At 40.1% G+C, this 14,609-nt stretch overlaps 1 protein-coding gene across 1 annotated transcript; it reads right to left on the bottom strand.

Annotated features, from left to right (window-relative positions):
* Positions 1 to 1,361: 1,361 nt before the first annotated feature.
* Positions 1,362 to 14,153, bottom strand: dact3a (dishevelled-binding antagonist of beta-catenin 3a). Its single transcript, XM_066651261.1, has 4 exons — positions 13,717 to 14,153; positions 7,108 to 7,213; positions 6,399 to 6,509; positions 1,362 to 3,307 (listed from the first exon to the last, which is right to left on the bottom strand). Exons 1-4 carry the CDS (start codon positions 13,960 to 13,962, stop codon positions 1,899 to 1,901), a joined length of 1,872 nt encoding a protein of 623 aa, XP_066507358.1. The 5' UTR covers positions 13,963 to 14,153; the 3' UTR covers positions 1,362 to 1,898.
* Positions 14,154 to 14,609: the final 456 nt, after the last annotated feature.

Below are 14,609 nucleotides of genomic sequence, written 5' to 3'. Positions count from 1 at the left end.
AGGACGAAATTGATTATTGTACAGCTGGGGTTAATTATCTCTACTTAGGGTTAAGTAAGTGTTTATGTGGAGGTGCATTCTTCTGGAAGCAGGAACTCCATTGGTGGCATGACACACCAGGACCTCACTGAGAACAGCCATGCCACAGTACTCCGGCCCCACTCCAATCATTCTGACCCTATCCTCAGACAGGGGTCAAGACCGCTACAACAGACAGCTATACTTCCCCATCTGTCCTCTCCACCTCTGATTTTGAAGTGCCTTGTTGACACAAGCACATGCAAGTACGGGTATAGGCTTGCATTTTATTACAAATGAATAAAACTGTCACTATTTGGGCATCCAAATGAAGCTTTTTAGTCACATGTATAAAGTTAATAACTCGTGTAGGTGTTATTAAATAGAGCCAAAGCACACACTTGCACCCTATTTTTACAGTGAGAATGTCTGGGGACAACCAACCATGAGATATTTTGGGATGAATTTTCTGGGGAACATAGATATTATAGGGATTTCAAAATAGGGAATGACAATGTTGTCAGATAATATTGTAGAAGCCCATCAATTTAAATTCTGACAGTCTGATGAGGCTGAGGAATGCTGGTCTCCAGAACATACAATGAGTGGTAGTTTAAGGACATAATGCCCCTTTGTACACAGAAGTAGTTATATAGAGATATTTACATAATATAAATGCAGCTATTTGGCACCCTATGCGGCTCAGCAACTCCTAAATCCCAGTTTAACCCTCCTACTAGCACCCTATAGCCTTCCCCAATCTTGTTTCTGTGTGCTGTGGGTGGCCCAGGTCCTGTGCGTGTGAGGCTGCAGCAGTGAACTGCCTCACTCTCGCCCCAATGGAACACCCACGCTCTACTTCTTCACATCTCATGAAAAACATCACCACCAAGATCAGGCTCAGCCAAAAACAACATACAGAATGCTACAGCTAATTGGCATTAATAAAAAGGTACAATCTCATAGAAAAGCTCACATTTGACAGACACTACTAAATGGTCTGAAGAGAAACATTGCTGAAGCTAGCTTTTTTAATTTCATGTTTGAGTTGTTCTTGGCATATTTCTTGTGTCAGCATCTGTCTGGGCAGGGCAGTTTTTGGATCTTCTCTTCGTTTTCTCCTTGGATCACTGACCCTTCCCTGTCTCTTCCTTAGCACAGAAGAGCACATGCTACTTTTTTGTGGGTGGTTGCTACTGAAATAAAACTGTAATTATGTTCTATAGCTGGAAATTGTTTGTGAGTTGCATGCAGGAACACTTCTTTTGCATGTTTATACACAGGGCATTGTCTAACTCTCACAACCACAAAAACTCCTAATGATATGGTCCCAGATTTTTATTTACAGAGTACAATCATAAATACAAGCACCTGAAACCTCATACATGGATATTTACAGGGATGGCGTTAGGCTCAGATAGTCATAAAATAAAGACAGAGCTTAGACCCTTCTTCTCTCATTCAGGCTGTGGAGGTCTACACCAAGGTGCTCCTTAAGTCAGCAGTTCTCCAACTGGTCCTCAGGGATCCTAAGATGTATTGTAAGTTGACAAGAGTAAAATTGAGGCTCATCTAAGCTAAAAAGAAAAATCAACTTAGATTCTCCACCTCAGTGGTTCCCAGTCCTGGTCTTGTAGCCCTATTGAAATTGTTGTTGTGTTGTAGTAGTACAGATAATAAAGATGCTTCCAGCTAGGGACTTTTGGTGTATTTCCAAAACAGAGATTAATTTTAAATCCTGGGACCTAGTTCATATTCCAAAATATGTACTCATAGTACATATTAGTCAAAGTATGCTTCACAAACTTTTAAAAATATATATAGAGAGAGCATGAGGTCCTTCAGGATGTGGACGTAGAACCATTACAGCACCCTGTAGCTCAGACGGTGGTCATGACTTTGAGGGACCCAGTCCGAAAGCGTAGTATCTTCTTCTTAAGGGCATGAGAAGCTTTAATCTTGACTAAAGCTTTGGTTTGCAATGGCGCTCCAGAAGGAGCAGGAGGTGAGGGTGGTGACAGCTGGGGTGCAAGCTGCTGTGGCCACACCAGTCCGCCACTCTCATCTGAGTCACTAGACATTGAGCTGGAGCCAGGAGACTCACCCTCACTCAAACTGGACTCCCATTCTGCAGGACTTGAATGCTTATAGCCTCCCTCGAGTCGGCACGGCAGGTAGTCTGGAGAGTGGAGGTGTGGATGGTGCTGAAAGTGGTGTGGATGTTGAAGGTGCTGAGGAGCTTGGTTATAGGGGTAAGGGGGTGGTCCAGGACGAGGTCTGCGGGGACGTCTGGTGGATTGGTCAAGTGGTGGAGGAGGAGGGGGAGGAGGAGGAGGGTCGGCTTCGTCCTGGCTGAGTTCTAGCGTAGAGCGCCAGCGTCGATGCCCCAGTCCTCCCTGAGCACGTCGGCTTTTGGGCTGGCTGCTCCGCCCATTGTCTCGTTCAACTGTGCTGTACTTGCGTTCGGTTGCCCCTTTCTGGCCTAGCAAGCTGTTCTCTGACTGTGAGCGGCAGGCCCTTCGGCCAGGCTTCTTGGTTGCTGCCTTTTCCTCTGTGAAACGACACTTCTTTGGGACAGCTCGTGGTTTGAGTTGTGCTCTCTCTGCTCTTTCGGGCGAGTGTGTGGGGCGGCCTGTTTTGGGAGCAGAATGGGCACGGTGCATTTTGGCTCTGGCCTGAACTCTGCATGGCTGAGCTGGGATGTACTGGGCATTCACCAGCTGTTCATCCGAGGAGGGTGAGTGTGGGACTTGGTAGTTTTTAGGCGAGTCTGCCTCACTGCTGCTGGGCTCCAGGGCATCACAGGGAAAGTTCAGACAAGTGGAGCGAATTCCAGCAGACACAGGAGGCCTGGGATAGTGCACAGGGAGTGCCTCCTCATGGGACAGGCCTCCAAGTCGCTCCTCTTCCAAGCTATAAGAGGCCCATGCAGGTGATGTTTCAGGGCTGGGTGAAGCCTTGTGTCGATCAGGTGAAAAAGGATTCTCTTTGCAACAGAGGCTGCTTTGCCTTACCACTCCTCTGGCCTCAGGGCTCAGACTGGTCCGGGGTTTACAGTGCCTAGCAGTCAGCAAGCGACGTTGTATCAGGCCAAGAATGTAGGTTTCCATGTGCTGAGATTGGTGGTCCTCCTCACGTGCTGCATCACCTACTGGCCAAAGCCACTGCTCCCCTTCTCCTCTCTCTGCTATGCTTATCAAGGATGGCTGGGGGGCTGAGAGTGAGTGAGGAACCAGAGGGCGTCCCATGCTAACCTGTAGTCCATCACGACTGGCCACAAATGAATCTCCTAAAGAGAACAACAAACACACTCAGGAATGACCAGAAAATCTACAAAAAATCTATAGAAAATCTACAGAAAAGCTACAAATTATAATCAATTTCAAAACTAGGAAAACCACGTAATTCTCTGTTCAAACAACGAGCATTGCAGATTTGGATAACATGCAGCTGAGCATTTGTAGTTGCGGCAGAATAGTTCTTCTGCAAGCTACAGCTAACAACAAGTTTTTCAAACACATACATGAGATGTTTGCAAGAGTATAAATAAACATATCACTGATCAAGTAGGTTGAAATCCCAACATTATAATCAACAAATCACCCAAGCCTATGGTGCATTTCTACAGCAAACACAAACAGCCCAGCAGCAGCTTGTTAAACAGCACGCACCAGCCTTCTGTGGTGGTCAGGGCTTAAACTGAGCCTATGCAAAATTAACTGTCTCCATGTCTGAAGAAGGAGGATAGTTCAAACACAAATAAGCAGCTCAAATAACCCAAAGTGATGTAGAGCCAAAAGAAATTTTATCGTGCCCAAAAACGTAGTGCTACACCAGCAGCAAAAACAACACGTTCCATTCAAACCTAATCCATTCTGAAGCTATGGCCCACAGAGAATGAAACTGCAGTGTGGTTTGGTAGATTTTTGATGACAGTGCGGTTTTGATGACTGGAACGTGATGTCTTTGCTGCTGAGAATCTTACTACAATGTTTTGGAAATTAACATCTAACACAAAGTCCTCTAACACTTTTCACTTTTTAATATAATTTCAAAAATATTCTCTTCCATAGAGTGCTGCAAAATTCAATTAAACACAGACCAACAAAAATGTCCAACATCACAGAAAATATAATTAAAGTTTTACTATTAATTTACCATTTTGGAGCTATGTTATTTTGTTCTGAGATCCCTGATCTATACTTTTTAAAGGCTACTATAAATAAGTAATAATTCCATAAAATATATATAAAAAAGTAGATATAAGCACACTGGCAAATAGAATATAAAATGTGCCCTTACATGTATGCAAATGCACATACACAGGCCTGTGGATATTCATATGTAAACAAATAAATGTTTTTGCTAGATTCACACTAACCACAATGTAATAAATACTCGTGTACATGTTTTACTCATCACTGCTGACAAATCCTGGAATCAACCCACCATTCCAGCAGGAACCTGCTGTAGTACGTGTTGCTGAGTCAGACCAGAGTATGAACACTCATTTCAGAAAGTGTTTGAAAGGAGGCTTGCTGTAGTACCACAATGCAACAGTGCAGGTTTGCTGGTGAACATGACTTGAATTTTCTGATTTATTTTTTATTTTTATATTTTTATTTACACAGTACATCGACTTTCACAGGCTCAAGAGAAACTGCACAAACTAATTATTAAAATATATATATTTGCACTGGATTCAAGTACTTTCCAGTAACACAGACAAATGCGGGGTTTCCACCTCTCAGTTGCTCATTCAGCCCTTTGATTATATAAAAAGTCTGTAATTCCTACATTTTTAATGCAATATTTTTGTTAAACCCTTGAGATTAAAGCCAAAAGTCTACACTTCACATCTTCACAAAATTATTTCTCTCCATGACTCTATATTATTTAAAACAATGATTACAAACAGAATTGAACAGCAATTGAAAACCTTTTAAATGTTAGTGTATAGTATACAACAAAAAACATAGTACCCTTAAGCAGTGCAGCTTGTATATTGTACAGCTTTTGTTTGGGTTTGAATTCTAGAGGCACCATGTGATTTACCCTGGAGGATACATTTAGCTGTGTTCTCACTAGGAGGGAATGACTACAATCAATGAGTTATCTACATGGTTACGTGGCAGGTTTTTCCCTATTGGATGAGCCAAGTGCTGCGCTTTATTCTAAGGGACTGATGACAAATCACACAGTAGAGAAGTACTAATGTATTAACCTTTGAGTAAAGAGGGAAAACTGCAGAATTGAATACAAAGTTTAAAGAGGAATTTGTGTGATCGAGCCTCACAAAATACTGTATATAATTTTCCTAATGTTAGAAATATACACTTATCAGCCACTACATTAACATCACTGACAGTTGAAAATAATAACTTTGGTTATCCCAATAATTAAGAATGAGTGGTGCACAATTCTCAGTGCTGCAGACAATGACATGATGGTGGTGTGTTAGTGTGTGTTGTGCTGATACGAGTGGATCAGACCCAGCAGTGCTGCTGAAGTTTTTAAACAGCTCAGTGCTGGACTGAGAATATACCAATCAAAAATATCCAGCCGGCAACGTCATGTGGGCAGAGTCCTTGGTCTACTGATAAAGGACTAGAGCACAACCAACACAAACTGTGCAGCAACAGTTGAGCTACTGTCTCTGACTTTACATCTACAGGTTGGACCAACAAGTTACATATGTCTAAAAGTACACAGTGCGAGGACCCAGTGGTTAAAAACTCTAGTACAGCTGTGTCTGATCTGACATGTACCAGCACAAGACACTAACACTCCAACAAATATAACAGGGTCACTCAGACAAATCATACCTGTACTCTGCTGTTCCTGACCATTGAGAAACAGGTTAAAATAGGGCAAAACAAAGTATGCAGAGCAACAGATGGACTACAGTCTGTACTAGTAGGATTACAAAGTGCTCCTGTATAGTCAATGGAGCTGAGAGAAGAGACAGAATATAGAAATACTAATATAGATGTTAGGACTGACCAATGTATCAATATGTTTGTGCATGCGCATTTATGAATACATATGTCTACAATTTAATCGTGGTATTTAGCCCATGTAGTTCAATCTTAGTGTGTGTGTGTGTGTCCTCTCTCACAGAGCGTCTTTCTATGTGAGCTGGGCATGTGTGCACAGTGAAGTCTCAGTGCTCAGAAAGTCTCATGACTGAACAGGAGGTGTGTTTGCTGCCTGGAGAATACAGATGCAATTATAAAACCTTACCAGTTTAACTCCATAAGTGAAACGAGGTTAAATAAAGGGGAGTGAGAAGTGCACTCTGAAGCAAGCAGACAGTAAAAGGCAATGAAACAAATGGAGGAACATGAAAAGAGAATAAGGTAGAGAAAAAGGCCACTCACCAGCAGACGTGGCCCTTTCATTGGCACTGGAAGATTGAGTAGGGAAAGAGGTCCTGGGAGAGAGTTCACTTGAGTCCAATGGAGACTGACCATCACTCTGGTCATAGAAACCTGGACAAACATAGAATGTAGATACATATAGAATATGTAAATATAGAACAATTTATAGCAATAATATCAGGAATTTATTGAACAAAATGGTACATTCAGTGGCCATTTTAATAGAAAACCCCCACATTGCTATTTATAGAGACATCCATACATTAGCCTCTGTATTTATTAGAGGTTTTTAAAAAATGACTACTTGAGGTAGCACATGTAGTGCTGTGATTACACTGCAATGTACAGCATACAAAGTGTCCTCTGCAGTTGAATATTTCAAAGCTTGTGTTCAGGTTTGAATTCAATTAGCATCATCTGATGGTCATACTAGAGAACACAACTGACTGTGTTCTCACCAAGAGGGAAAGATATCGCTGTGGTTGATGAGTAGGAGGCAGTGTGAACTGATAGAAAACTGCTGGCAGGATAAATATTAGAGCTTAAGTACTCATACACTTTGTTACCCATCATCTCTATTGAAATACACATTAATTGCTATTCTGTTACAAAGTATCCTTTAGGTTTTCTACAGATTCTCTTTAGATTCATGTAATATTTATGTTATACAAGTTTTGTTAAATAACAAACATACTGGGTTGAGCAGTACCTGAGCTTGGTCCACTATCTGCTGTATTAGCTGTGTTTTCTACTGTGCTGCTCTCTGTATCCACTCTCAACTCTCCCACCTGCTGCTGAAGAACTGCCATCAAACCCTAAAACAACAAAGCACATACAAAGAGGAACTCAATAAAAAAGGAAAAGGACATCACGGTCACCCCATCTTCATACAAATGAAAGTAAAAAACTGATTTGTTGAAGCAATACCGTAGGAGGCTCAATTTAATCTGCCATTATATTTATGTATTACATACGAGGATTTGTAATTTACATTTATTATTACAAATTAAATATAATATTCATTTCAACTGTTTTACATTAAAACCTACAAATTACATGTAAAACGTTTTAAAAGCAAAGAGGTTTTCTCATTCAGCAAAATACAATATAAAAGCGAAGCTTTTTCCCAATGCATTATGTAAGTTTACCACAGAGAGCAGCCAGATGCAAATGAAAATAATGTATTCAAAAAAGTCAGTGTGTTTAATATAAATATTGTACATCAGCAAAGAAGTCTTATTTTGCTTATTCCTGATGCTCTGAAGATCTCTGGTGTATGTGAGAGTGTGCTTAGGTTAGTGACCTCCTGCATGTATACTTTTTGCACCCTGAATGTGTAAAAGGCAGCAGGATTGTCAGATGTGTGAGAAAAAGTATGTGACTAAGTGTGGCATCCCCTCACTGTGTTGAGTTGTACAGTATTAGAATGCAAACGGGGTGTGTGAGAGTGTGAAGGAATCAGAGTGTTCTCTTTATGAACAGGATGTTGAAACTTTGTTTTTACCTCATCTTTTAAAATTAGTCTTACTGATTTTCCACCGGGTTGCTTTTTTCTAAATATCTGTATAGCGGGTTGTTCAACATGGCAGTATTGCAACATATTAGAACAAGAAAAGCAAATATGACAGGCATTGTTAAAAATGGCAGTCAACAGTGATAAAAATTCAATTGTTCAATTGTTTAGAATAAAATCTCATGCATGAAATGTTAAGGACTCCTTTTCCTTTTCCTATAAAGTAACCACTAGCTGCAAGGGTTTGTCTCTTAAAAGTTAATGCTACACCCAGACCCACAAACACCTACACAGTGTATTAATGACACTTAAGTGCAAAATGACACGTAGGGGTGAGAGGACACATGTGACCCATAAGAACTAAGTGTCTTTTTACAAGTGCCGTTAAAAATCGCCCAGGATTCTCATAGACAGTTTTTGAACTTGGGGCATTATATTTTTTTCCTTGATTGTGCAACTAGCTCAAATGATTGTGATGATATGATTATTAATAATTGAGACAGTTCAAACTGTCTAAAGCCTAAGTAAGAAATTTAGTCATTTCTGATACTCGGGCCTGCGGAAGACAATCACAGTACTAGATCATGATAACAACCACAGGATCAGAGTCTTTACAAAATACTCTATCCTTTAAAGGGTGGTTTTCTAAACAGGACGAATAAAGATATATATTATATATTAATATATTATATTATTATATATTAATTAATGCCTTAGACTCATGGCACACATGTTAACATATAAAACTAACACATGAAATGTCATGTGAAGCACAGAGCTCGAGTTCCACACCCTCAGGCGAGTAGAAAGTCTAGCTGAACTAGCACACATTGTTCTGGAAGCATCTGAAAACAAAGCAAATGATTTTACTCTGAGTCTTTTCATAATGCTTTAAAAATCGTTTCAGAGAAATACTGAATATAAAATATCTATTTTGGAGTCTGCGACTCCATAGCAGCTGAGCTGCTGCTGCTGAGAGCTTGTGTAAATGAGCTAATGCAAGTGTTGGTTTTAGCTCTGCGGTTAAGGGGTTCCTGTGAGACCATCACCTCAATGATCATTTGTTCCTTCACAGAGCTTCTCCCCTCACAACCTTAGCTGATCCACACTGCTTATAGTCAACATATTCCTCTCTACAAGAGACCAACTGATGGCAAAGGTCTGCAAAAAAAATGCTGCTAGGACTCTTGAAATGAACCTTGTTGGGCAAATGCAAATGTAATACTATTATATAATGACAACATTTTAACGAATCAGGCAAAGCACAACCTGAGCAGGATTAAAAAGAAGGAAAAAAAAAACCCTCTGTCGTCTGAGGTAATGTTGGTGAGCTGAGCAAACCTCTAGAGCACTTAATAATATTGCAACAAATGTGGAACAAAATTTCTTTTATGGAGTGCTACAGCATGATTAGATTTTGAAAGTGATGTGTTCCCATGTAGGCCTAAAGTAGATCATTTTACAGCTCTGTAACCATATTCATTCCATATGTAAGGATCAAAATCTGTATCAGAAGAGAATGGTAATGCCATTTGAATTGAAGACAATGAGTGTCTCAAACAACTAACCTTCACGTATTGCGTCTAAAAAATATGGTGTTTATGTTCTTGGTTAGATGCACTTCAGTTAGGATTTGTGGACCCAACAGCTCTCAAGCTGTAGTTTATCCTGATTCTCTAGTAAAGACTTCATGTTGCAGACAAAAACACACAGAACACGGTAACAACAACAAGCTCTTATCAACACTTGCAGATTCCATCACAGAGCTGGACCCATGTATGGTTCTGTTGGCCGATGACGAATGACTGCAGCCAACAGTGACTGACAATTTGGCCAACGTCGAGCACTTAGCTATTGTGAGGAAATTCCTTGATGTCAAGTCTAGTCTACACAAACAGAACAGATCTGCTGAAAATAATGCTATTATGACATTAAGCTGTAAACATATGACATAAATAATGGCTTTGGTGAATGATTGATATATTGATTTAACAACTGCACAGTCTGACAGAAATGTTTGAGTAGAATTTGCAATTATCACTTTGCATGATATATTCCGTTTGAATGTTTACTCACCGTATCCTGGACGTCAGACTCTACATTCCATCTTATTAATGCCACGCATGCATGGGATGGAGCTTACTAGAGTCTACTTCATGTTGGTAATTGTACCCTCTGAAACAATACATCCCTCTGGGCCCAGGGAAAATCACCTAAAGCCTGTTAGCTTAACCAAGTGATGTAATCACATATTGTCATGGTAACAGCATAGCTGTATCTAACTGGACACAGAAAAGAACTGAAGCACACACACACAAGTTTGTCTTCATCAGTGCAATTATCATCACCCTGCTCACTTGCTCTTCTGCTGCTTAGGTGCTAAGCTGAGAGGCAGGCCAATGGTTGTAAATAGAGCACTAAACTAACAGTTAGAGCATCAGCCAGGCCTACAAGCCAGAAATTATGTATTGCAATAATAAAATAAGTTAAGAATGAGTGATTATCATTTTCCTGCCTTGCTCCTAACGCTCCTAATATGTGAGACACATAGAAATGAATACGGAAAATGAAGGAATTCATTAATAACTGTAACTGGATTTTAATCACACAGTTTGGCAAGAACAGCAGCTTAAAATTAAGTTGCTGTTTTACAACTGCTTAAACAACATCTAAGAATTTTTTTCCACTCTAGTCTACAAACGTTGATCTGAGTTAGAGACTAATTGTTGCCAACCCAAAATTCACAAGACCCTTCATCTATCAAAGGATACACAGGTACTGCTCACTTGAAAGTGAAACATAAAAGTTTGCAATCAGTGTGACTGATCCTTAAAAGTCCACTAAACCAGTAACAAGACCGACCACCTCCTTCAAGACTCATCAATCAAATCAATCTGCACACACACGCACATACACACACACACTCTCAACAGCTGAGTGTCAGAGGGATACTATGATGAACCCTGCACATGGCTCACTGTCACAGTTGCTCAAGAAGATAATTTTCTTCACAATGCACATGTACACACGCACAGAACCTCACAAACCCACCCACACATATGCATGGAATTTGGACAGTATGACCGGTGCTTTCCCAGCTGTTGCTTACTGTCAGATTGCTGTCAGTGCCATGATGCCAGGAATAAACCGGTGTGTGTTGAGCAGAAGGCCTACAGCATATCTCTTCAGGCCTTGATAGCCTCTTGGGCCCCACACAAACACACACACACACACGTTTGCGAGTACACAGACCCCCCATTTGTTTCAGCCGGGGCCTGTCACATACTCAAACAAGAAGATTAAGCTTCTGCAGCCACCCTTCTCTGTCTGTGAAAAAGATAACAAACCTATATATGTCCAAGAACAACTTCAGTGTGGACATGAGGAACATGTTAGATGTCCAGTGACGTGATGTTATAGGTCAGCGCCATTACACAAGCCATTTCCAGTGAAACAGCTTTAGTACAAATGATTACTTATTTAACGTCTGAAATAATGAATGAAACCTATACTTAACAGATACCAATGACTTGCCTTAAAGCTTTGGCTAGGTTTTCAATTCAATTTCCAGATTTATGTTCTATACCTGCAACCCGCTGCAAACCTATTTTTGTGCCCATTTCTATTTTTCCAGAAATGACTTCTCCAGAGCTATGCATTCTTTCAGACCCATGGTGTTGAGCTACAGTGGAAGGAGTGACAGACCCACCTCTGGATTTTTTTTTCTGAAGCACTATAGAAGCTAATTTTCTCTCAAAGCTTGTATTCCTCAGACATTTGTTCTGTAAAAATAACAACTTGATCAATGTTTTACAGACAATTCAATGAATGAAACATGGTCTTTGACTTCTGAACAATGCTGAAGACCCAAAAATATGAGGTTGCATTAGACATTAGATTACCACTTTGGGAAAAATTTAAATATTATCTCCCTGTATGTTTATAAACTTTATTGATGCATGTATTTATTTGTTTATTACATTCATTCAGTACTGCACTAGGAGTTACTTAAGTTTCCCTTGTTGCAAATAGACTGTAAGCATGGTCACTCGTAAACACAACTGTTAGTGTGTGGTTTTACTACACATGCTTCCAATTCTCCTTAGGTCATCTGTGGCCAGAACACTGCCTATAAAATTACACTTTAGAGCCAATGAAAGTTTAGAGAGGGTAAATGCCAGCATACCATAAACTCATTAACATTTTTTTATTTGATTCATAAAGCATTCACTTGAGAGACAGTGGGGCCCTATATATTAAAATGTACACATCCTGTAGGCTTTGGGAGTAATTCCCATTTTTTTAGATGACAGTTCTCTCAGTGCCCCTTTGCTCATGGGCCTGGGCAAAAATTTTTATGGGTTTTGCTGTATATTAAAAACAAAAAATCTCTAAGGTATTGTTCAAATTCAGGTCATAAGCAGCTGGGGTGTATGGTATGAAGTATGAAGATTCTAGACCACGATTACACATCAATGTTCTGGGCATTTTCAGTAACAGATAAATCAATATAGAGTTGAGAATTATTTTAAAACACTTCAGAAGTAGATCTGAGATACAAATGTAAAGAAAGTGTAAATGCATCCCCTCTTTCCAAGCCACATTTTTCCACAGAAATCCTGTAAAATACAGTATGTCACAACGCATGTGATCAATTACCAGGAGGGGCCTAAGCATTGAGTGTACATACAGTTAGTCACTAAATGTAACCAAGTGCTGATTTCAAGTGACTAACCAGAGATAGATTTGATGACCAAATGTAAATATGTGTTGCTAAACCCTTATCAGGGTGCAATCCACATATTAATCTCATGAATCAACCAGGTGTAACCAGAATCTGGTTTAATTCATTTCACATCATCATGTTCTCTTTCATTTTACATTTCTCATTATTGCATACGATTAAACAGCACCTTTAAAATATATGTGAATGACTTGATTGGCCTCTCTATTTTGTGCCTCATTCAGACAGCAGTCTGGAATAAAGCATTCATTACAGGAACACTACATAATATATTTCTTAAAATTACAGTTTCAAACTCTTGATGCTTCACTGACTTGAAATGGGGAGAACAAAGCCTCTATCACTGCTACTGATATTCTGGCTCAGAACTGCTGAAGTTGCACTATGTAACTTTTGTATGAGAGCAGCCCGTTTGTTAACCCCTAGGACCACCAGAGAGGAGTTATGAACCATTCATTCTAAGAACTGAGGTGACATTAATGTGATGGTGGTGTGTTAATATGTGTTGTCCTGGTGTAAGTGGATCAGACACAGCGGTGCTGCTGGTATTTTTAAACACCCCTGTGTCACGTCTGGACTGAGATACGGACCACCAACCAAAAAGTTGTCCTGTGGCCACTGGTGAAAGACACGGGGATGACTAACTCAAACTGAGCAGCAACTGAAGAGCAAGGTGGACAAAGACATTTTAAAGACTCTTGTAAATTACCTCGGCTGTAAAACAATATCATTTCACCGCTGATGGGAGGGGCTAAATTTCTGTAGGATTGACATATAAATAAATAAATAAATAAATAAATAAATAAATAAAAACCCGAGCCGTTCTCTTAGCTTAGTATCCATACATGGACTGAGTAAACAGTTGACTATATTTTGAATTTTAATCATTTAACGGATTTTTGAATTAAAATGAATTACTCAGTAGACTACATGAAACAAACCCTTTAGCAAGCTCTACATTTTAATCACAAAGGTAGACTATATACTCATAGGGAATATTATTTGACGTGGTAGCAATGTAACTTCTCGCAAATATAAAAACTCTCACACGTCTGTCTTACCCGCTGTTGCTCTGCTAAAGCCCTGTGTTCCGCCGCTGTGTCCGTGGCGGAGTTAATGCCGTGTCTCAGAAGTCCCAGGACTTGCGGGCCACTGCCCGGATCCCCGAGCCCCAGGGCCCGCAGCACCAGCAACTCTTGCCGCTCTTTTAGCAGCTCCAGCTCCAGTAGCCCCGACAGACTCGCTTCTAGACGCTCCTTATATCGGCTCCGCTCCCCGGCAGCGGGGAAACTCAAAGACCGATACATCCCTCCGCCGGCTACAAACACACTAAAACAGACAAAATCCCAAACAAAAATAACTCTGTTTTCACGTGTTCTCCACCACGATCTAACTGCTGTTTCACTGATTATATACTCGCCATTTCTTCAAAAAACTTCAGCAGGACCCTCAGTTTATAACTGAGAATGAACTGAACCCCGACTCCCAGTCTTTTCTCTCATTCTCCATCTCTCTTCTGAACAAGGGCTGGACTTTCTTGCAGCTGTCAAATGTTAATTAGGGCACCGCCTTCTCCAGCTCTTAGTGGGTAAACTCTTCCCGCTAAATTAATATTCATGAGCCGAATCTTAGGACTGCTTGATATATATTTTTTAATGTATTCCCCCCCTTATAACTTCAAAGTAAGCAGGGGCGGCTAGAGATGATTAGAAATATAAACGAACACAAATAGTTAATTCTATGAAATTGCTTACTTCCAAATAATTGCTTAAAATTAAAGCAGGTCATTAGACTTTTTTAAATAATAAATCTACTAAAGAAGTACACAGGAACTTGTTAGAACCAGCACAGGACCTTGTTTGTTACACCCTTAGATTGAACTCTTCTAAACTTCTGTAATAAATGCAGTAGTTTTATAGGGAACTGTGAACTCTTTAAAAGATTGTGGGTTGTT

Source organism: Hoplias malabaricus, chromosome 18 (genome assembly GCF_029633855.1).
Source record: "Hoplias malabaricus isolate fHopMal1 chromosome 18, fHopMal1.hap1, whole genome shotgun sequence".
NCBI classification, from domain to species: domain Eukaryota; kingdom Metazoa; phylum Chordata; class Actinopteri; order Characiformes; family Erythrinidae; genus Hoplias; species Hoplias malabaricus.
The sequence above is the reverse complement of the archived record's forward strand: the minus strand, read 5'-3'. Positions and strand labels throughout refer to the sequence as shown.